Source organism: Petaurus breviceps, unplaced genomic scaffold (assembly GCF_028583685.1).
Source record: "Petaurus breviceps papuanus isolate PSGF00001 unplaced genomic scaffold, PetGlider_PUasm1.0 175, whole genome shotgun sequence".
In the NCBI taxonomy this organism is placed as follows: Eukaryota; Metazoa; Chordata; class Mammalia; order Diprotodontia; family Petauridae; genus Petaurus; species Petaurus breviceps.
Window position 1 is genome coordinate 24,610,577 of NW_027185764.1, and position 24,063 is coordinate 24,634,639.

At 37.1% G+C, this 24,063-nt stretch overlaps 2 protein-coding genes across 5 annotated transcripts in view; one reads left to right on the forward strand and one right to left on the reverse strand.

The window, feature by feature from the left end:
• Positions 1 to 544: 544 nt before the first annotated feature.
• The window catches only part of METTL9 (methyltransferase 9, His-X-His N1(pi)-histidine), a 62,949-nt gene continuing 39,430 nt past the window's right edge, over positions 545 to 24,063 (reverse strand). Inside the window, exons 4-5 of one of the 2 annotated variants that reach the window (XM_069084920.1) lie at positions 22,614 to 22,798; positions 545 to 1,268 (exon numbers count right to left, since the gene is read on the reverse strand). In XM_069084920.1, the coding sequence (XP_068941021.1) occupies positions 1,066 to 1,268; positions 22,614 to 22,798 (388 nt within the window). In that variant the 3' untranslated portion in view covers positions 545 to 1,065. Of the gene's footprint in view, positions 1,272 to 22,613; positions 22,799 to 24,063 lie in introns of both variants that reach the window. The other variant, XM_069084919.1, reaches the window with a different exon arrangement.
• IGSF6 (immunoglobulin superfamily member 6) lies at positions 2,445 to 16,001 on the forward strand. 3 transcript variants are annotated; one of them, XM_069084922.1, is made up of 6 exons: positions 2,445 to 2,584; positions 4,116 to 4,478; positions 9,658 to 9,764; positions 10,657 to 10,707; positions 11,105 to 11,182; positions 13,102 to 16,001. In XM_069084922.1, exons 1-6 carry the CDS (start codon positions 2,506 to 2,508, stop codon positions 13,159 to 13,161), a joined length of 738 nt encoding a protein of 245 aa, XP_068941023.1. In that variant the 5' UTR covers positions 2,445 to 2,505; the 3' UTR covers positions 13,162 to 16,001. The 3 variants fall into 3 exon arrangements, with proteins under 3 accessions (XP_068941023.1, XP_068941022.1, XP_068941024.1); XM_069084921.1 differs by having other exon boundaries at positions 2,446 to 2,584; positions 10,654 to 10,707; XM_069084923.1 differs by lacking the exons at positions 11,105 to 11,182; positions 13,102 to 16,001 and adding an exon at positions 11,064 to 11,099 and having other exon boundaries at positions 2,450 to 2,584; positions 10,654 to 10,707.

A 24,063-nucleotide genomic window follows, 5' to 3' on the forward strand; every position in this document is an offset into this window, starting at 1 on the left:
AGGAATGAATTTTTTTTAGCGCCTTGGCCTTTACACCACTGGAGTATAGGAGTTTTCTTTTTTTTTTTTTTAAGCAGTTGCACTACATCAACATTTCAGTCTGATCCCACCCTTTTTTTTTTGGAGGGGGGGAAGGCAGGGCAATTGGAGTTAAGTGACTTGCCCAAGGTCACATGGCTAGTGTTAAGTGTCTGAGGTCAGATTTGAACTCAGGTCCTACTGACTCCAGGGCCATGCTCTTCACCACCTAGCCGCCCCCTGATCCCACCCTTCTAATAAGCTCAAGAGCCAAAGAGAATACCCTGTGTCATGCAAGAGGGTATTGATTAGTTCTTTCCTCCCTAAAGGGCTTCCCACCAAGGCATGATCAATCTGACCTATGACTGACTCAAAGGCCAGTCTGTCATTGAAGATACATGACTGTGTCTTTCATGGAACACATACACTCAGCTCATCCTAGAGCCAAAGCAAATGATGATGCCACTAACAAATGGTTTCCTAGATTCTGGTTAGACTTCAATTAAACTCAAACATGACACCAAGGTCATCTCAAAAAAAGGTTTATTAGCATGATTAAAAACATTTTTTGAAGAATGACAGTCAGAGAAAAAGTAATTTCTTAACATGGAAGATTATCAGTTGCAACACTATAAACAATGTTTGGAACTGAATAGACAGATTTATTGCCAGTCTTCACTTGATTGAGTACAATCCATACACTGGTTGTATGAAATTGTGACTATTGCTTTGTCTGGATATTGAGTCCCTATGGCAGTTAAGTATAAAAAATATCTATCATCATGGTTGGATTGTGGACTGCACTGTTGGAGTTAAGAACTGGTAAAAATTATTCTCAAATACAGAATCTTTAAAAAAAAACAAAACCCACGACTGTCCTTTTAAACATACTACAAAGAAACACATTAGTATTTTGGCCTTAAAATTCTTACATGATATTTAGAATGGCAATCCCCAAACTCCCTCCCTTTACATCATCATCAAATCAAACACCTCTTCCAGAGGCTGCTCCTTGGGTTTGACTCTGGAGACTTTTTTACTTCATGTTTATACTGGCTTGAGAACAAAGACAGCATCATCTAATACATAGTAGTCATTATACATGTCACCTTCACATAAGTATGGCAGCCTAGTGAAAGCTTCAATAACAAAACCAGCTTTTCTGAAGACTTCAGGCAGACTGTTCACTTGTTCTTCCCAGTTCTGTCCTTTGATTTCCAAAATTTCAGAGGGCTTTTCCCATTTGCCTCCTACTGAAACAGAAAAGAAATGAAAAGTTAAATTCTTGACTAGATCTCACTTCTCTGATAGCAGTATTTCTTCTGGATTCTGGGTTCTTAGGATTTCATAGATGAGGTTTGCGAAGAGACTTGGCTCCAGCTACTTAAGCAGTAAAGAGCCGGGTCAAGCTTTGAGACACAGCTAACACTTTCTGATGCTGCACTTATTATGGGATTATTATTATTATTATTATACTACTCCACTGCCTCTTACTGCATTTCATTCCAAAATCTGTTTCTCCATCTGTCTCTTTCACATACATGCTGTTCTTTATGATTTACCAGTGTTGTTGTATGATAGTGAACAGCAACATGAACTTCACCAAATCTGTAAATGTGAATGATGAGACAGAATAAAATGTACGAGTCAGTTTTAACACAAATAAAAAGTGCTACTTTCCCACTATATATAGTAAACTTGTACAACTCATGACTACTAACATTTATCAGGGTGAAAACAGAAATTGACTTGGAATTATTATCCATGAAGTATTATTATTTAAGAAAAGCTAAGGTATATTTCTAACTTTTGAGGACAGTATCCTGGAAGGCAACTACCATTACTAAAACATCCCTTGATGTTCCTATAAGAAAACAATATGGATTGGATCATGAGTGTGACCCAGTACAGCAATTCTTTTACACACAGTATCTTCTCTTTTCAAATATATTTTAAGCAAAGGATCAGAGATTTTAAGCTGGAAGTTGCCATCAGAAATCACCTAATCCAACCTCATGAAAAGTGAACTACATCACAGTCTTCTATATCCCACTACCCCCTGCCATGTATGTTGGGGGCCATCTCCAGTCATCCTGATCTGTATCTTGCCACTGGTCCCAGATGTCTCTGGAGGAGAAAGTAAGGCCAGTGACTTTGCACGGCTCTCTCTCACTTAAACCAAATTCACTTGCATGTCATGGCATAACCTCCCTGATGTCCTGGTCCTCTTTGAGAACGAAGGGCAAACAATGTCTACCACAGTGCTGAATGTATCTGATCAAAATCCCTTAATGAAAGACACGTGACATCACGAAAAAAGCGTCATTTAATAACTAGCCATACACTAAAATTTCTGCTCTGAAGGATGAAATTCTGTGGCTGCAAGAGTTGATGCAATTTTAAAGTTTCCGGATTACAGTTCCTAGTTATAGTTCCTCTCCCTAGCTCCTTCTTAAAAAAAAAAAGTTCAGATCCATTTTCAAACATATGTACAACAAGATGGCAAGCCCAAACAGAATTATCACCATTATGACTCTGAAATTTAACCTGATTCTCTTGTACACAGGTAAGCTTCTTTTTTTTCCTACTTTAGCTGAACTATTGTTTTTTTCTTTAAATGTATTTAACTTTTAAGCTCCTGTAAGTTACTTTTAAAATGTATAATAGAAATTGTCTACAGTACAGCAATTTTCACTAGATAGTTGAAAAATGTCTTAGAGTGAGTTTTCTATTTATACTTAAAATTTCTTTCCCTCAATTTTAGATAGAAATATTTAACAAAGATCTAATTTGTAGTAGTAATCACAATTTGGCCACTAATCAAGCTTTTTTTTATCCATACCAAGTATTCAGTAAATATGTTAAAGATATGCTCCTGAGAATTGTGCCTATAAAGTGAAATTAGGGAAGTCAAGTATTTTAAATTCAAAAGGAAGCTTGTGATTTAACATAAATATAGTTCATTTTATATGTTAACTTTTCTACAATGTAAATCAATGCAGAAAAATTATTTCTAATAGATGAAATAAATCTCAGATCTACTCACAAAGAGAGGGAGGAAAAACTACTTTTGAAAATGAGCCTTTTCTCAATCTTATTTGTAAATTTCTCAATCTTAACTTGTAAAAGTAGGCCTCCCCCCCATCTTTGTGAGTAGACTGGAGATTTGTTTCAGCTATTAGAAATAATTTTTCTACATTGATTTACATTGTAGAAAAGTTAACATATAAAATCTGAATTTATAATATAGATTATATTTACATTAGGGAATGATTTCAAATCACTTTTTTTTTTAAATAGGAAAGAAATATTTGCTGCAAAATTTCTCTCTGGATACTAGTGTCTTTAAAAACTGATCATTTAACAATTAAAATGCTAATTTAAATGAAAAAAGAAATATTATACTTGTACATGGCTTTTTAGAGAAGCTTCCCCGTGAGCAGATTGTGATGTAACAGTAAAAACTTCCCTTTTGGTTAATGCATTGCTTAACATGTTTAACAATGTAATACTAGGAAACCACTGAAATTCATTTTCTTCTTTCTCCCACGTTTCTCTTTCAGTAAAAGGGACCGGTTCCCTTAAATCCCAGGACTGTAAAGTATTTCATTTGTACCATCTGCTATTATGTTGAGGAAAAAGAGAGATGAGATGAAAAAGAGGGAAAAGGGAGGATAGAGGGGGGAGTTAGGAAGGGAGAGAAGAGAGAGAGAGGGAGGGAAGGAGGGAGAGGGAAAGAGACTGAGACAGAGAAATGAAGGAGAATGCACATTGGATTCTAATCTCAGACCTGCTCCCAGTTTATTGTGTGACTGACTGTTAAAAGTCTAAATTGGTGTCAGTGTCTTCAACCATAGAAATGTGTTGTACTTCAGAGCTCCTGTGGCATTGAAGTGTTTTGTAAAGCACTATGTAAATATGAGCTACGTGAAATGACAAAGGTTAAAGTGTTTTGACTATCGTAGGAAGAATTAAGAAAAGGAGTCATTATAAATGGGATCACAGGGCTCTCAATACCAGAAGAAAATCTGAAATATCATTAAGATAAGGGAAAAACAACACCAACCTAAATTTCCTCATCTTTTTCTTTTCCACAGGTACTGTAAGAACATGTATTATTAGTATAAGCCAGCCTCCCCTTCTAGAAGTTGACTATACTTGTAAGACAATTACTATACAATGCGATTTCTCTGCTAACAACTGCCCTAACGTCCTGCCTCAAGTTTTATGGTTTCGACAAAATGCTCACCACCAACCTGAACAGTTGTGTCCACATCAATGCCTAGAAGATGGAGGCAAATTTACGACGACTGAATCACTGACACAAAATCAAGTTTCTCTTACCCTAAATACTGTAACTTTAAATGACAGTGCAATTTACTTCTGTGGAATAGCATTTTCACAATCACCTGAACCAAGGTCTAAGCAAGCCGGGCCAGGAACAGTGCTGGTGGTAAGAGGTAGGTCATTTATTATTTAACTTCAAAGCATGCTCCACTGCAACATCCAACTGGCCAACTCTGCTTTTTAAGACATTCTTTTCCTCATTAGCTTTTTGGGCCTCTTTTGCCATTTGAGTTAGTCTATTTTTTAAGGTGTTAATTTCTTCACTATTTTTGAGGGTCTCCTTTAGCAGGCTGTTGGCTCACTTTTTTTTTTTGGCCTTTTGGAGGGCAATTGGGGTTAAGTAACTTGCCCAAGGTTACACAGCTAGTTTTTTTGTGTGGGTGTTAAGTGTCTGAGGCTGGAACCAAATTCACATCCTCCTGACTCTGGGGCTGGCGCTTTACTCACTGCGCCACCTAGCCGCCCCTGTTGACTCGCTTTTCATGATTTTCTCGCATCATTCTCATTTCTCTTTCTAATTTTTCCTCTACTTCTCTTACTTGATTTTCAAAATCCTTCTTGAGCTCCTCCATGGCTTGTGACCAATTCATATTTTTCTCAGAGGTCTTTGATGTAGGAGTTTTCATTTTGCTGTCTTCTTCTGGTTCTAGGTTTTGATCTTTGCCAACAAAAAATTATTCTATAGTTTGATTTCACTTCCTCTGTTTTCTCATTTTGCCAGCCAATTACTTAACTTTTGAGCTCTTTTGCCACGCTAGAGCTCTGCTTCCAGAGAGGAAAGTGTGGTGTCCCAAATTTCTGGAGTTTTGCACAGCACCTGCCTCCAGACTATGAGGACTCCCTCTCCACAGCCCCAACAAGCTCTGCCATGCCAGTGTTCCTCACCCCAGGACCACTGCCCAAGACTGTGACCCAAATCCGAGCAGGGCAAAGCAAGAGAATCCAGCCTTAGCACCAGCAAAGAGATTCCTGCAGCTTCCCCTCTGGACAGTCACTTGGTCCCCCCTGTGATCTATAGACCTGGAGCTCAGGAGGCAGCTGCCTGGGCAGTCGCTGCCACCTCCACTGCCCCAGGGGCAGGGGTCGGACCATGCTCTTCTCTCACCCAGTTCCAACAGAATTCCCCACTGACCATTGAGAAGTCCGGAAACTACCACAGCTGCCTGTGACTCAGTTTCCTGAAGTCTGCTCCAGCCAGGCTGTGTCACTGGTCTGGGCGGCCCACACCAGACTGCACTCTGCTCCCAGCCTGGTGCAATAGACCCTTCATGTCTGCCTGCCAGGCTGCCTTCAGCAGGAGATTTGTTTCTCTCTGTCACTTTGTGGGTTCTGCAGCACTAAAATCTAGTCATTTGTTACAGGTATTGAAGGTGATTGGAGCAGGAGCTCAAGCAAGTTCCCGCCTTTACTCTGCCATCTTGGCTCTGCCCCCACTCTGTTTAACATCTAAAAATTAATGGAAATAATTTAGGCTTGCTGTTAATAACAATACATGGGCAAAATATAATGGTAGACATCTTTGAACTACTATCCATTCATGGTTTCTTTGTTTCCTTTCTCTCTCTCTCCCTACCAGCCCCCTCTGAAAATTAAATCTCATATATTTTATATATAATATATATTAAATATATTACATTATATATTTTAAATATATATTTAAATTTACATAAATATATATTACATATATTAAATCTCATATATTTTTAGTAGGTGTTTATATGTCAAAATAAAGGTAGTGAGATGTCACTGGAATAGGACTTTAGAGTCTGGAATCTGGGTTCAAATCCTGCTTCGGGTGTTTTTAACTGTGTGATCATAGATAGACCAAGTCATTAAACCTCTCAGGGGTTCATTTTTTTTTATCTATAAAAGGAGGGTAATTCTTACTATTTGCACTACCAACCTTATCAACTTGCTGTGCTGGAAACATTCAGCAAATCTTTAAGCACTATATAAATGGTAGTTATATAAAAATAACATCATGCTTTAATACTTTGTGAATCTATAATTCTGTCTATCCCACGTGGGTGCTTCCTCTGCTGATGTGGATAGTAACTCTGATATAACCCAGTAGATGATTTCTGAGGGTTGCTGGGGCTGAAAAATTCATCACCCTATGACCAAAGTGGCAATAACTTCCCCAATTCAGGTTGGACGTTAGACAAAAGACATAAAATAAAAGTCCATTACCTGAGTGGTACTAGAAGCCCTTCCAGTTTGGTCAGATCTACTAGTTGATGCCGAGAATCCAGGTTGCCTCCAGACCACAATGGGAACGGAAAGGACATCTTAGCTTAAGCAATCCTGGCTTAGGCTAGAAAGTGCTGACTACTTCCCTGTTCTGGCCAATTTAGGATCCTAAAAGTAAAATACCACACATCAATTCTCTGGCCCACTCCTATTAGCTCAAGCAGTCTGTTGGGAGCCTTCTCTGTAAGGACAAGAGAAGGCTTCTATGCTCTGAGAAAAGAAATGGGGCAGCTACTTCTCTATTTTCCTTGATCCTTCTTACTGAATGGACAATAGTCCTGAAAACATCAAGTCATATAGTCAAAATTATTTCCACCCATTTAAAAAAGCACACAAAAATACTTCTCAACTGTAGACATTAAATTATTTGTGGTTTACTAATGGGATACTGATATTAACATTTTTAATGAGCTTATTTCGATACAGGAAAGAGGTTTCCTTTGTCTGGTCTCTGTGCTCTGAAGGAACAAGAATATTGAGGAAATTCCTCCCCCACTTCCTGTGATGACTCTTCCCATAAAAGATTTCTAGGAAGACCCTTTTTCCTTTTAATTTGATGTATATTATTGTGGTTTTACTAAAGTGTTGGGAGGTGACCCAAATTCTCAATGACAATCCACAAAAATGGATGAAATTCACCTTGAAAGAGTGTGAAAATGTCTCTGGCACCTCATCAATAGAGTGGCAGGTCCTACAAATACAGAAAGGTTTCAGGGACAGGCCCAGTGTTAGACTGCATGTTGTCATCTGAGAATTGGTCTAGGTAAGTTCAAAGAAGTAAATCATTAGGGTGGCCACAGGCTTATGAATATTTTTCATCACAGTGATTCATGAACTCTACCAAGAGGCAGGTAGGTAGTACAGTGAAATTTACACGACAACTTTATTACAGTTCCACATTATTTAAATCACGCAGAAGAGATGGAAAATGAAAAACCAACTTGGAAACGTGTGTGCCTCGCTATCTGTCGTGCACTAATTTTCTATTAATACCTGCTCACAAGAAGAGAACAAGCTTTGAAAAAGACAAGGGACAAAGAGACACAAAACGGGGGCTTTCCACCTCTGCTGCTTTACCTGGCTAGGCCTGTAATTTGTGGGTTCCTCCAAACCTTAAAGTCAGATTTCTATCACTGATTAAGCCTGCTTATTTTATTGGTTAAGGACCCTTTTTTCTTGGAAGTATGTGAAATAGGCTATATTACTGCTTTCAGAATTTCACAATTAAGAGTCACTGGTAGGAAATCAAGGGGATGCCCATCAATTGGGGAATGGCTGAGCAAGTTGTGGTATAGGAATGTAATGGAATACTACTGTGCTATAAGAAATGAGGAGCAGACGGACTTCATGATAACCTGGAGAGACTTCTATAAACTGATGCTGAGTGAGGGGAGCAGAACCAGCAGAACTTTGCACACAATTACAGACACATGGTATCTGTGATGACTAACTCTGATAGACTGGGCTCCTCTCAGAAATAAGGTTGTAAGACAACTCCAAGGGACTTGTGATGGAAAGAGATGTCCACACCCAGAGAAAGAACTAGAGTCTGAAGGCAGATGGAAGCAAACTACCTGCTCTCTTTCTTTTGCTTGTTTGGTTTTGATTCCTCTTTCCCACTGTTCATTCCTTTGGTTATAATCCTTTACAATGGGTGACTAAAGTTTAATGTGAAGGTATCTGTAGATCCTATATTTGCACGAGGTGGGGAGGAGGAGAAAATCTGAAAAGGATTGTGGAACTGAATGTTGTAAACTAAAAGAAAATAAATTTTTTTTAAAAAGTCACTGGTATATTTAGTGAAGCCTCAGTCTTCTGAGCCATGTCCAGAAAGAGTCTAAAAACACCCGCTCACTGCATTCATCTTCTGTTGGAGTCTCCTACAATTCAGTTATATATATCAAATAGCTACACTGTGGTATAATGGTCACTACAAGAAAAGAAATAAGTAGATGATATCATCTAAATAAGGAATTATTTTTGGAAAATAGAAATGAGGATTTGAAATCTTTGGTGCTACAGAAACAATATGCACATTTGACATGTCAATGCCTTCATTTAACAAAGCTGTTTTGATTCTATTAACAGAATTTTGGTGACATAAATATATAAACTCTACCAAGTCAGAGAAGAGGTGTGATCTGCATAGGGAGAGGAAGTATGGAACAAAAATTGCAAATTCTCGAAATTTTTTTTTTTTTTTGAGGGAATAAGGTAGGGCAATTGGGGTTAAGTGACTTGCCCAAGGTCACACAGCTAGTACCATATTAAGAGTCTGAGGTCATATTTGTACTCAGGTCCTCCTGACTCCAGGGCCAGTGCTCTATTCACTGTGCCACCTAGCCGCCCCAAAATGTTATTTAAAACACACATATGACAAAGGTCAAACCAAGGTGGAAAGTTGAATGCTTCCGTGAGCATTGTGGAAAGAGCCATAGACTTTGGTTCAGTTCCAGATCTGCCAATTACAAATCCGAGTGACTATGGAAAAGTCACGTAGAATCTCCAAGTCTGTTTCCTTGACTACAAAATGGGGATAATACTAGTTGTTTGGACCACCTACCTCTCAGGGCTGTAGTGAAGAATGAGTTTTTAAAAAGTGTAAAGTCTTATATTTTATGTTACTTTTTTGTTTTATGTTACTTATGAACAACAAATCAAATTAGTTTAAAATACCCATTTGTAAATTGTCCTGAAATGATAATTGTCTTAAGTTATTCTTTGCATAACACTGATTTTTAAAAAATCATTGTAAGAAATGATTACTCTAAATTTTGGAAATTCTGAATTTTTCAGGCAAATGTAATTTCAGGTCAAACACTTTAAGGAGATAATAAACTATCTTTCTATGTTTGGTCATCTACTAAGGCAAAAGACCTGGAATAACTCTTTTATGAAAATATTAAAGCAGAGTAAATTCAGTTTGCCTATATTTAACAGTCCCTGCATGTCATTTAAGTTATACTTGGTTTATAGTTTTGGCAAAAAAAAAAAAAAATCTTTTCAACAGTAATTATGGCTTTGTCTTTGTTATTAATAAAGGGAATAAGCTTCTCAGCCAAGAAGTAGAGAATCTCCTGATAGCCCTCTTATCTCTGCTCTCTTTCTATGTTGCTGCTCTAAGTGTGACCTTCATAGTCATCTCCAAAGTAAGTGAAATTTACTTTTGTTTCCTTTTAAGTTTTAATGTTAAATTATAGTAATGTTAAATATTATTAACTGGAATATATTTATAAGGATCTTTTTTTTTTCATCTCAGAGGACCTCCTAATAACCTATATATAATCTATTCTTACAACAATTTGATTAGCTTATGGTCTTAACTGAAGTACATATATCAATATCCTAGTAAAAGTCTACTAATAGAAACAGCGCTAATGAAAAAATTAGAAGCTAACATGAAACAATTAAGCCCAAATTACTTGGGATGGCATATTTTTTGTATGTATTCATTATACTTTTTATTTTTTTTGCTTTTTGGAGGGGGGAAGGCAGGGGAATTGGGGTTAAGTGACTTGCCCAAGGTCACATGGCTAGTAAGTGTTAAGTGTATGAGGACATATTTGAACTCAGGTCCTCCTGACTCCAGGGCTGGTGCTCTATTCACTATGCCACCTAGCAGCCCCCATTATACTTTCTATTGGAATAAATATTATCATTCATGTCAACCTGACCTGTTCAATTTATTAAAGATTTTAAAATATTTATGTTTACATTTCAGAAAATGATGTGAACAATATCTTTTTTTGTTTTATTAACTAAATATTATGTTGAATATTATAGAAAAACTTGGCTCTTATACTAGGGCAAGGATTCTTAATGTTGTGGTAAAGTCTATAGATGCCTTCTCATCAAAATGTTTTTAAATAGATAAAAGAAATAAGATTACAAAGGAAACCAATTATACTTAACTATAGATATCAAATTTTTTAAGTTCATGTTCCCCGTGGTTAAGAGGCTCTGTGCTAGGACAAAATATAGTTTTCATAATTCTTTCGAATATATAAAAATGTTTTTATAAATATTTTCCTTTCTTAGCAGTTAAAATTGAAAATACCAAAGAAGACAGGAGCTGATGAAGCACCACAGAAGGTACACAATATATATTAATGCTTATACAACATTTTAAAAAGTATGTCTATTTATAAGAATGAGTTCAAATCCAATATATTTTAAAATCAGTATTTAAACATCACCCAGAAAATGCACTGTGATATAATTCCAATTTTTAGACTTGGAAGAAAAAAAAACATTCCTGTCACTAGAAACAAAAGATTAGACAACTCAGTAGTCATTCTTTCATCCACAAAATGTCGTTTAATTTTATATTACTCAGCCATAACTTTCATTTGGTGTACTTACAGGAAGCATAAAGTTAAGTTCTTGGGAAGAGAGGAAGCATTGGTAATACAGAAAGTAACTACCCCTCTTCTCTGTCCTAATTTCAGCTACATTAAGAGAGCCTAACTTTCTTAACCCTTCTTTATAGAAGAAGAGTGCTCGACATATTTTTCAGGAAATTGCACAAGAACTGTATCGTAAGAGATATGTGGAAACAAAACAAGGAGTAAGTATGTGCTATCACAAACTTGCAATGTCTTACCTTATGAAAACTAACACTGAAAGCTTACTGTAAATAGCTATGTGTTCTTAAGAAAAGCCTAAAACAGGAGTCTCAAAGAAGTGAATTAGCTTTGTCATGTATACAAGTGTTAGAGACAAATATAATCTTTTATGGGATCATCAGATTATGAGCAACTTTTTCAACTGAGACATGCACATTTTTGTACTATTAGCCTGCAAACTCCAAAAGGGTCTGAGATTATGTCTTATTTTTTTCTTTTTATATTCCCCATGTCATCCTGAAAAGTGCATTGCACAGAATAAATGCTCCATAAATATTCAGTGAATCAATGAAAAATAATTACTTATTTCCAAATGCATTATGTGGAAAGGACACCACCTCAAACAACCTAGGACTTGTATGGAAGGCCTAAATAGAAAGAAAATTTTCAAAAAATAACCCTTTGGGCTAATAATTATTTTAAAAAAGGTAGTACTCTTTTAAAAATGTATGCCCTCATAGGGGAAATAATTTTGCTTCAATAGACCCCAAATTAGAAAACGAAAATTCCGACGTTGAAAGATCTCATTCATAAACCAAAGGGTTTATCATGTGGAACTTTTGATGGATGTTCCTTTTAAGCTTTTAATAATAAGCTCTCAGGGTAGCTTAATAAACTCTCAGCTAGGTGGCACAGTGAATAGAGCACTGGCCCTGGAGTCAGGAGGAACTGAGTTCAAATCTGGCCTCAGACACTTGACACATTTACTAGCCCTGTGACTTTGGGCAAGTCACTTAACTGCAACTGCCCTCAAAAAAAGAAAACAAACAAACAAAAATAAAGTGAATTCAAGGAATGCAAAAGCAAGAAGCAGGTGCTTGCTAATAGTTATACTGATTTATTTCGAAAGAGGAAAATGAGGTACAATGAAAAAACTTCTTTCACTGGGTAAAGAAATGAACTGTTAGGGGTAGAAGGAAAGGATTAACAAGTCAAAGATTAGCAGGTGTGTAAAAGAGGAAACAAAAAAATGCCTAGAAAAAAGACAATGTTAGATTCACATAAGAAAGGATTTGGATAAAAATATAGATTTATCGAAAAATTCGGAATTTTTCAACCAAGGGGAAAAAAAGTCAAACCATTTTTAAAAAAGAAATCAGGCAATTTACAAATGTGGATTTACAGCTATAAGTATCAAATGCATATAAATTCTAATAATTCTTATAATGCTACAAAAGCAGGCCTTTCAACAAGGTGCAACTTTAAAACTCATAGAGCAGATATTCAGAGTAAATCTTTCTGTCTGAATAGAATGCAATATTATGAATTAGATTCTTTGTAACTTTAAAACACCAGCAATGATATTTTACTTTAAATGACAACTAACCTCTTCACCCATATTATCTGTGACCTTGCTCTTTTTGGGGTCAAGACAAATACTGTTAAGATGCAGTAGAAAAATACCATAGTTTTAAAACAGGTTTACTATGCTATTAATGTCAATTAATACTTGAATTTATTCTTCTGTATATTCATATAACTATCAAGTAATTTACAATAGCAAAAATGAAGATATTTCAATACTCAAAGGTAAAATAAGTACAAACCATAATTTTTTTAAATGTGCTTTCATAATCTTGTCTTACTAAAGACTGTATTTTTAAGGAAGGAGGAAGATAAGATGCATTAGAAATAAAGATTTCTGACATTCTAGTCTGAAAAGGACACCTGAACAAGTTAAGAATGTTTCTGCTTCCATGTCTCATTCTATTAAATGGAAAAACCAAACATTTTCCCTTTTGTACCTCTCTGGTGCTGTCAGAAAGACTATTTGTCATTTCCCAATATTAGCAATATTTAGACACTGCTTAACAATAGCAAGTGATTATATCAACTTAAAAAGTGCCTTATCTTTCTTCAGGAGAGAGAGAACAACATTTATGAAAACAGAAGAGGAGAGTCCAACTTTGAAAGACCATAGAGAAGGGAAGAATTTATGACCAAATATAAGTGATAGAGAGCATTACAAGGTGTAACATGGATAATTTTAATTATATTAAATTAAATAGGTTTTGCACAAAGAAGATAAGAAAGCAGAAAGTTGGGAAACAATTTTTACAGCAAGTATCTCTCATTTCTCAAATAAGAGAACTAAGTCAAAGTGATAAGAATACAAGTCATTATCCAACTGAGAAATGGTTAAAGGATATGAGCAAGCAGTTTTCAGATAAAGAAATCAAAACTATTGCTAGTCATATGGAAATGCTCTAAATCACTACTGGTTGGAGAAACACAGATTGTAACACCTCTGAGGTCCCGTCTGACACCTATCAGACTGGCTAATAAGAGAGGAAAGGCCAATGATGAATGCTAGAGAGGATGTGGTAAAATTGGAACACTCATGCTGTTGGCAGAGTTGTGAACTGATCCAACCATTCTGGAGAGCAATTTGGAACTATGTCCAAAGGGCAATCAAACTACATACTCTTCAATCCAGCAATACCACTAAGAGGTTCATATCCCAAGGAGATTATAGAAAAGGAAAACAGATCATGTACAAAAGTATTTATAGCAGCTCTTTTTGTGGTGGCAGAGAATTGGAAATTTAGGGGATGCCCATCCATTGGGGAATGGGTTTAAACCAACTGTGGTGCATAAATGTAATGGAATACCATTGTGCTATAAGAAATGACCAACAAGCAGATTTCAGAAATACCTGGAAAGAAAGTGAAGTGAGCAGAATCAGGACAACACTGAACACCATCATCAGCAACATTGTGCAATGATCAACTATGATTGACTTAGCTCTTCTCAGCAATACAATTATCTAAGACAAATCCAAAAGACTCACAATGGAAAATGCTATTCACATCGAAAGAAAGAACTGAGGGTGTCCGAATGCAGACTGAAGCATACTACATATGCTTTATTTTTTTGTGTGGGTTTTTCCTTTTGTTCTATTTTTTCTTTCACAACATGACTAATATAGAAATGTTTTTCATGGTTGCACTTATATAACCTATGGCAAATTGCTTACTGTTTTAGGGAGAGAAGAGGAAAGGGAAAAAATTTAGAACTCAAAATTTTATATAAAAAAATGAATGATGGGGCAGCTAGGTGGCACAGTCAATAGAGCACTGGAGTCAGGAGGACCTGAATTCAAATCTGGCCTCAGACACTTACTATAAAAACTAGCCATGTGATCTTGGGCAAGTCATTTAACCTCAACTGCCCTACCCTTATCAAAGTTGAACTATTAACATTCCTACATGGAAAAACAATTAATTGTAACTTATGAAACTTTTCTCAGTAGTTGAAGGGCACTGGAAAAGTCTAAAGGGGTATGGGAGAAAATATGGGAGAGAGCAGATTGCAGGAGGGGATATCCTGTGGGACTGCTATTTTGGGGCGGTGGGTAGGGGAAAAACAGGGAGAAAATTTGTAACTCAAAATCTGGCAGAAATGAATGATGTAAATCAGAAGTTAATAAAGCATTTGGAAAAAAAAAAAGAATTAGCAAGAAGTAAGCTAAAAAGATTAGAAAAAAAAAACCATGTATTTTCTACCATGAATTTGTTCATAGAAAATTCTAAATGATTTATTTTTTAAAAAGAAGTCCATTTACAAATTATATTCCCTGTACTCCATGCATTCTACACAATTCCACTTCAAACAATATAACACAGAATCCAGTTAGTTTTCCCAGACAATGGCACAAATGGGCAATTGACTGAACAATAAATATTACAGTAGGATTTTCTATTTCTATGGAGGGAGTCTGGTATCAAAGTATTAACTTTATTTACTACTGCCAAAAAGAAAAAGGGCATCCTTTCACCAGGTATGCTTGTATTTATTTTACATAGTATATGGAATTTCCAAGGAGGCAAACAGAGAAGAGAGAACCAGTCAAGTTCAAATCCCAAGTTTGATATAACATACTTGCTTGACCTAGTAAGGTATTTGACCTCTCTGTGCCTCAGTCAACTTTCCAAGCCTATAAGTTGCAAAAAAGTTGCTAATTTGCATTCTCTACACCAATGAAGTCACAGGCTCAAATATCCTTCCCACAGCCTTCTACCTAGTATTTCTAAGGAGGCCAGAACTGAAACCATCTCTCCATCTAGACAGACCAGGCACATCACTAGAGACTTTACTGCAAGTATTTTGGTAGTAAGTTTTACCTCTATTGAGGGAAAAAGCACCAAGATCAATTCCATACATGTATTTAGCACACCCCACATATCACTTCTGAACTAAACCCATCGTTTTCCACACTACAGCAATGGGGTGATAGCAGTGTTTTTTCAGCTGCCAATTTCTACCAACTTTGTGAAGGAGCAGACCACAAAATCACACATTCCAATGCTCTTCCAAAGTCTGCTGCATTTACATGAACAGAGATTCCTGAAGGTTCCATCGCAACAAAAAAAACTTGCAACTCAGCTCCTTCAACTCTAGGTGTCACCACTACATCACATCACAGCTGAAAGGGACCTGGCCTTCTTACATTTAAATCTGGAAAGGTGTGCAAGAAAAGCATTTATTGTATTCATTTCAGTAACGAACAGTGAGATTTTTCCTTACAAAGTTGTTTCAGTTTCTAAAGAATATCTTTTAAAAACAAAAGCTGTGCAAGAATTGAGCGCTTTTTATTTCAAATGGTTAACTAAAAGTTTACTATGGATTCCTTTTAAATATTTCTTTTGAACTAAGTATGTTTTCCCCCTTATTTGCTGCATTCTGTAATTTCTTTTGAAGTCTGGTGAAATCTATACTTTGGACTGTGGGAGAATAAAACCACAAGAGAACAACATTCCATTGATGGCTTTTATTACTTAAACAAAAGTTAAATAAGACATAACATAGGTACAAGCTCATTGAGCAAAAAAGGAAGTCAAGTTCATTTTTACTGTATGTATTTCTAAAAGTGATTTATTAGATTTTCTATCTTTATTCACAGGGGTTTTTTGAAATGATTGTTCTTGGGCCATGATGAGTTCCTACACAGTTCCTACAATAAAATGGCACCTGATTTAGAATATGAAAATCCCCAACTAACCAAACTAATGGTGTTCTTAATTGGCAAATTTTACAAGTTTTTTTCCCTAGCAGAAACCAACACTACTTACTACTGGTAGAAATGGTCCTAATGTGTCTCTCTGCCTTTAGTCTCTGCCCTCTTTCCAACCCATCCTTCACACTACTGTCAAAGAGATGTTCCTTAAGCACAGGTCTAATCATGTCACATTCCTACTTAGAAACTTCTGTGGCTCCATATTGACTCTAAGATCTTTAAAGCCCTTCACAGTCTGGCCCTAAGCTACTATTCCCTCTTCTGCACAGCCAAGCAGGCTTTCTCTGTTCCTCACTAGAGATGCTCCATTTCCTGTCTCCTCATCACCTTCACTCTGTCTCTTGCCTGGAATGCATTCCCTGCTCAGCTTCACCCTTATTTCCCTCAAGACTCAAGGGGAGCACCAGCTTGTATACATAAAGTCTTTCCTGATCCCCTTCCCCTCCCTCATAAAAATCACTTTCAATTTGTTTATATTTATATTTTGTCTATAATGAGTCCCCTGAGGCAATGCAATCTCCCTGAGGGGCAGGGACTATTTATTTCACCTTTGTCTCTCTATTTCCGGCAACCAAGCACAAAGCCTGCCATACAGCAGATGCTTAATTAACGCTTACTGATTATCTGAAGGCCAGAAGCATATTACAAATAGTACAGTAGAACCCAATCACCATATATAATGTTTCTATTCAGTTTCCAACTTGAGATGCCAGAGACCTGAAGTCCTAGTAAAGTAAGTGAAAATTTCCCTTTCCTTCACCCTCTGGGGAACCCCCCTCTCTCAGCTCCAAACCACCTGTGACAGGGTTTAGCAGGGAATATGTGTGGGGGAGGAAATTACCTTCCCCAGTGTGCTTTCCCTTTCCAAACTGCCTGCTCCTGATGAGAACAAGCTAGAGGAGGGGGAAAGGAGAATGGAAGAAGCAGCAACCATGGCAGAATCCACTTTACCTTCTCCTCCTCTCTCATGTTCCTCTATGTTTCCCTTTTCTCCTACACAAGCTGTCGGACAGCAAGGGTATTGGTGGGGAGGGGGCACAGAGACAGGCTCTGGGGAACAAAGGATCCCAGGAAGCCAGTGGCAACTAAGAGGAAAGGGAAAGGATCACCTGCTGCCGTTCATGTATGAATGTCAGGCTGGAAATAGCCTGTGAACGTTTTCCTCTTTCTGGAAGTCCTAGGGTAGGACTGAAAGTTAGTCCTGATGAATCTATTTTGAAATTAATTCATTTGGAATTTACATATTCAGGAAACTTTCCACTGGAGAAATTATGCTGTTGTCCTCATGTCAAGGTTCTCTCAGGAAACATGAGAGGAAATGTGTTACCAATCAACATGCATTTATTAAGTGCCTACTGTTCCATGCACTGTGCCACATAATGAAGATACAGAAACAAAAATCAATAGTCCTTCCCCTCAAGGAATTTGTGTATAATATAAAGAAAAGGGCTTTGACCTGGAAGTAAGGATTCCTGGATTCCAGTCAGCTCTTCTGAGTGACTCTGAGCAAGTCATTTCTTCTCTGCTTCCTGAGCTAGGACTAACTGATCTTTGAGGCCCTTTATACCTCTAAAATTCTGATTCTAATTACTATTTTTACCATTAGATGAGAGTTTCTCTAACCTGCACTCAAAAAGAAAAATCTGATGAAAAATTGTCAGATTTTGAACCACCAAGTTCAAATGCTTAATGAATGGGACTGAAACTCGATATTGTTGTTTCAAACATATTTAACGAGCACAAGTAATTGACAAGTGATTCAGAAAGAAATGGCAAATAAATAAGATTGAGACAGCAAAAGAAAGCAAAGTGGTTAAGAAAATCACAGAAAGTACTGATCCCATTAGACTAATTTAATGCTCATATCATTTTTTTCAATTCACCTATTTTTCCTTTTCTTATTGAATAAAATAATTATTTAGAGAAAATATATGAAAACAGAACTAAGAAACTCAAAACAAAAGATATCCTTGTTAGGTTTAGTAACACTTAGTCAAGATGCACCATTTGATCCAACAACCCAGCATTAAAAGGCTGAATTTTAAACTTTAATGTTTTCAGTGACTTAATTCAGTACATAAGCAGGTATTTAAGCACCTACTATGTGCCCAGCACTATGCTAAGTGCTGGGGATACCAAAAAAAAAAAAAAAAGCAAAAGATGGTCCCTGCTCTCAGGGAGCTCATAACCTTATGGAAGAGACAATAACCAAACACATCTTAAGAAACAAGCTATATACAGGATAAAAGGGAAAAAATTTCAAAGGGAAGGCAGTAGAATTAAGAAAGGCTGGGAAAGGATTCCTGTAGATAACTGCCTAATTTCACAGGGCACAATAGCCTAATAAACCATCATGTCATCTGTAACTGCTCTTTGTTAAAATAAACTGAATTGAACCAAGAATCCAAAATTACTCTTCCTCACTCAGATGTCCAAAAAAGCAGTCTAGGGTTCAAGCATATAGCATCACTTTGTACCTCAATGGCCTCTCAAAGCTTCACAAAGAAGTCAGGAGGGTCTAATTAGTCATTTAGGAAAAGGAAGTGACAACACAAAGAGGGAAGCAGAGTAGTTGTCGAGATTTATGGGTCACCAGAGGTCAACCACCCCAACAAAGGTTCTAGTTTCAGGTTTACAACATATCATATACCAGATTCCTTACACTCAACAAGCAACATCCTGTGAGTCCGTAATAAAGAGCTTGTTTTCCATCCATAGGACAGATTGCCCTCTTGTCCAGTTCTACTTCTTCTAGAAGGTTCAGGGTAGGAAGCATGAAGAAGTGAGATCCATGTCTAGATTTATGCCTCTTTTCTCTGTTTTTCCACCCACTGGTATGGCAGACTGATTGCTGTCCTTTGCTCTTGAAGAGAACCAAAATGGTATCACTATGGTAGAATCAAGTTAAAATGTATCCGACTATGGCCGATCAGACCAATACAAATTCAGAATGCTCTACCACAGGTCGAGCAAAAATAGTCCATGTGAACATTTGGGGTGGTTACTCTAAATTTGCACATCTTTTGTTTCCTTTGAGCGTTTGCTCATAGAGCTTCTGATGAGGGCACATAATGCTGGGCAATCCTGTGCCAGTGCCTCCAACGTCACACAATCAATCCCAAAGTTCTTGAGAGAGACCTTGAAAGTGTCCTTGTATCACTTCTTCTGAACACCATGTGAATCCTTGCCTTGTGTGAGTTCTCCATAAAAACAGTCTTTTTGGCAAACAAACATTTCCATTTCCTGTAACCTATGTTTCCATGTATGGATGGTGTGGTGGTGGCTGATGGAGCACCTGTGTTTTCTTGGTGTTAATTGTTAGGCCAAATTAGCACAAGCAGCAGAAAAGTGATCCATACTTTGTTGCATCTCAGCTTCAGAGGCTGCACTGAGGGCACAATCATCTGCAAAGAGAAAATCGTGCACCAATACTCCCTCCATTTTGGTCTTGGCTTGTAGCCTTTTCAAGTTGAAGAATTTATCATCAGTGAGGAGCTGACCTTGATGTCATGTTCATCCTTATTAAAAGCATTTGACAATATGGCTGAAAACATCATGCTGAAAAGCATGGGAGCAAGCACATAGCCTCGTTTCACTCCACTGGTGACCAGAAATACACGAGAACATTGTCTATTATCCAGAATCTAGCTAGTCAAGCATGCCATTATGAAATTCATGTATAATGCTGATGAACTTCTCCAGGCAACCAAATTTTGACCTAATTTTCCATAAGCACTCATGATTGATAGTATCAAAGGCCTTAGTCAGATCTACAAAAATTGTGTACAACAAAAACTGTTCTGCTCCTGGCATTTCTTCTGGAGTTTTCAGACAGCAAACAACATAATGACTGTTTCCCAGTCCTTTTCTGAAGCCACACTGGCTCTCAGGTAGATGACCATCTTCCAGGTGAATGATCAGCCTACTAAGGAGGACTCTGTCATTAAAATTCTATCATGTGACCATTCAATGGAACACAGGAAGGCAAGACCCCTAAGCACAACTAGTGAGTACAAATACAGAGAAAAGTAACTGTAGTCTAATTATATCAACTATTAAAATTAAAATAAGGACAAATAAGTGCGCTCTCACTGAGGATACATGCTAGACCAATCTCACATAGACTTTCAACGTATTTTTCTTTGAGATAATAAACTACTATTCCATTACTAATAAGAATGTGGGGGGCAGCTAGATGGTGCACTGAACAGACCATCAGCCCTGGAGTCAGGAGGATCTGAGTTCAAATCGGGCCTCAGACACTTAACACAAAACTAGCTGTGTGACCTTGGGCAAGTCACTTGACCCCAACTGCCTTGCCTTTCCCCCTCCAGAAAAAAACAAAAACAAGAATGTGAAAACAGAGGGCAGGATAAGATGTAGATTTGGTGGCTCCTTCCTTTTATATATAGTCCTCCCCTGCGACTACCAAAGATTTCCCTATTTCCCTCTCAAACAATGGGAAAATTTAAAGGCATTTCATAAATGTTACCAATCATGAAAACGGGAGGGACCAAGACTGGAAAATGAAAATCAAAATAGGTCAGTCAGGAAAGAGATAATTAAGTAATAAAAAAGTCAGATGCAATTCAAAGTCTGCAAGTGGGCACTACTGGTGGTCTTAAGGCCACACATTTTCCCTAGTTATGTTATCAGTATTGACACTGACAAATACTATGAGAGTTGGAGAAAATGTTTATAAGTTGGTAAAGGTTTTGAACCCAAGGCTGACCAAGGCAGAATATTAAGGAAATGACTACTCTTCATTTAGAATCATTACTTCCTTCAGCAGGCACTGAAAGGCAAATGACATATAGCTGGAAATCTGACTGAGGAGTAATCAAGTTGCAGCCAGAGTCACATTCGTCAGGCAGTGATATCAAATTGAGCTACTCTTTTTGAGCCATAGTTTGTCCTGGAAGTAGAAATATTAATTCTTCTGAAGAATATTATATAATTAAAACTATATGTTATAGGAATAAATGATACATATCAGAACACTGATGGCCTTCACTGAGAAAAATAAGATAAAGAAATTAATCTTTTAGAGTCTATGTCAAGACAACAAAAACAACAAACAGATCAATCACTAAGTGTATAGGAATCATTTAAAATTGACAATATAAAGTTTAATATAAATGCCTTATTCTGTATCTCAAAAATTCTCTATGTAACTCTAGGCCCCTAAAAATTAAGTTAGACCAGCAGCTTATTTGTGCACTCTAACAATTAGAGTCAGCCCAAATGGCATGGGTTTCCCACAACTGGAAGTATTTAGGCAAAAGCTAGATGTGCACTTGTTAAGAGAAACTTTAGCAGAGACTCAGGAATTAGGAAATCAGTTGAACTACATGACCTCTAACATGATCTGAACATCAAATAAGAAAATACCTGTATAACCATATAATTCTAAGATTGTGTTGCCACTGCATTGGTTCACTCACAAATCACAGTAGAATCAATAAAATAAATATTAATTTATGTTGGAGGTTTTACAATAACCCATAGGTCAATAAAAAATATTTTAAATCACTGGTTACTTACCTCCCTCACCTCCCCTTTGCAGAGGTAGGAAAATCAATGTGGAATATTAACTATACAATCAGACATGGTTATAGCATGGGTGTAGCATGGTTAGCTGGTGATGCATAACCCTTCCTTTCTTTTTTAAGCTTTCCTTCAAGGGATAATTGAAGGGATATACTGGGAAATCAAGGTAACATAAAAACAAAAATATCAATAGAAATAAAATAAAGAACAAATGAATGGCCACTCAAACAATAAAATGCTCAATGCTTATTGAAAGTAGAACATCGGGGCAGCTGGGGGGCACATTGAATAGACTACTGGCCTTGGCGTCAGGAGGACCTGAGTTCAAATCCAACCTCAGACACTTAACACTTACTAGCCATGTGACCTTGGGCAAGTCACTTGCAAGTCAATTGTCCTGCCCTCCCTCCTCTGAAAAAAAAGAAAGTAGAACATCAAGAGTTAAAATAGAGGGGTGGCCAGGTAGCACAGCGAGTAAAAGCACCGGCTCCAGTGTCAGGATGACCTGGGATCGAATCCCAGGCTCAAATACTTAGCACCCACCCAGAAACACCTGGCCGTGTAACCTTGAGCAAGTTACTTCACCCCAATTGCTTAGAGGCGGCCAGGTGGTTCAGCGAGTAAGAGCACCGGCTCCAGTGTCGGGATGACCTGGGGATTGAATCCAGGCTCTGATACTTACCATCACACCCAGAAATAACTGGCCGTGTAACCTTGAGCAAGTTACTTAACCCCGACTGCTTTAAAAAAAAAAAAAAGAGTTACAATATCAAGATTTCCCAGCACTTCAGTCAGAACACGCTTACCATTTTCCACATATGGATGAAAAGGCAGAACCAATGCAAGGATGACCCTGCCCCTAGTTGGCTCCAGTACACTTCTAATATCTTTTAATAAAGTCAGTGGTTGATCACAACGATCAAGCAGGTTCAAGCAGCTGATAACATCGTACTGGAATCCCGTGTTCTGCCATTCATTTATGCCAAGCACTCTGGGAAAAAAAGCAGAAATAACAGACAACACAAACTCATTAAATAAATATTTTAAACAGCTAAAATCCATTTTAATATAAACTTATTTTAGTCTTTTAAAATGAAACAGGTCCAAAACATTTGTTTATAACTATTTATGGAGTAATTTATAGAATAATAAGATCAAGGGTAACAGAGTACAAGTGTTTCCTCTATGACACAATTTTATTGATTTCTAGCAACAGAAGAAATTAAGGCCTATATCAAGATAGGCAAAGTAACTAAGCCTAAAGCATAAAATATCTAGGCCTTATAATCATTATATGTGTAACGAATATAAGAATAGAACATCATAATATAGTTATGAAACTAGTGAGTGTATCACACAATTCTGAACATCACCTACCTATTGATCTTAAACCAAAGAGACCTGTTTATAAAAACATTTATTAGGATTATATAATAAAAGACATCATATATTCATATGTCCTATTTCCAAGGCCCTCTCTATACTAAAGAGTGTTGGACTATGATTAGATGTGAGACTATGATTTCCATTTATAGCTCACAACCCATTAAGCAAATCTTTGCTCCCTGGAGAGAGAGAGATATGCTGTTTCATAAACATCTAAAAGTCATCACAGAGAAAGACAAAGTGTAGAGCATCTATGACTGTTAAGTGAAGGGCAGGGTTAATACATTCTCATATTTCAATAAATAAAGATAATGTATTTCCAATGTCTGATAACACAATTCTAACAACAAAAGGGATTTTCATAATAACGGTTCTATGGTTCTTAGTTACTAATATTGGGAAAAATTTGGAACTCAAAATCTCATAAAAATGAATCCTAAAAATTGTCTTTACATAGAACTGGGGGAAAAAAATACTATTTTTTTAAAAAGGAGCTTCATATAGTGCATATTCGCAATTACTAATTCATAAGATTACTTATTCTTCTTTCATTGTAATTGTGACAGTGGTACATGAGACACATCATGAGTGAAACAGCTAAGGACGGACACATGAAAAAGCATTTGCAGAACTATCTCATACAGAAGAGGCAAGGGAAAATGGTTACAATGGAGGGGAAGAATAGGAAGGCAAAAGGGAATGGGTCAACCTTATTCCTATTGAATCTGGCTTGAGGAGGGAGGGAAATACACACTAAATAGGGGATCTCACCCTCCAGGAGAATAGGGGGGGAAGGGGATGAGAGGGGGGATGATGGAAGGGAGGGCGGGCTGGGGGGGAGGGAAGTTGGAAGCACCCACTTTTGAAAAG

Bases quoted from the DNA above. Each gene is read 5' to 3' on its own strand.
- IGSF6 (XM_069084921.1), top strand. From the start codon at position 2,506: ATGTACAACAAGATGGCAAGCCCAAACAGAATTATCACCATTATGACT. The intron at 2,585-4,115 runs GTAAGCTTCTTT...TCTTTTCCACAG, and splicing joins CCTGATTCTCTTGTACACAG to GTACTGTAAGAACATGTATT. The intron at 4,479-9,657 runs GTAGGTCATTTA...TTATTAATAAAG, and splicing joins AACAGTGCTGGTGGTAAGAG to GGAATAAGCTTCTCAGCCAA.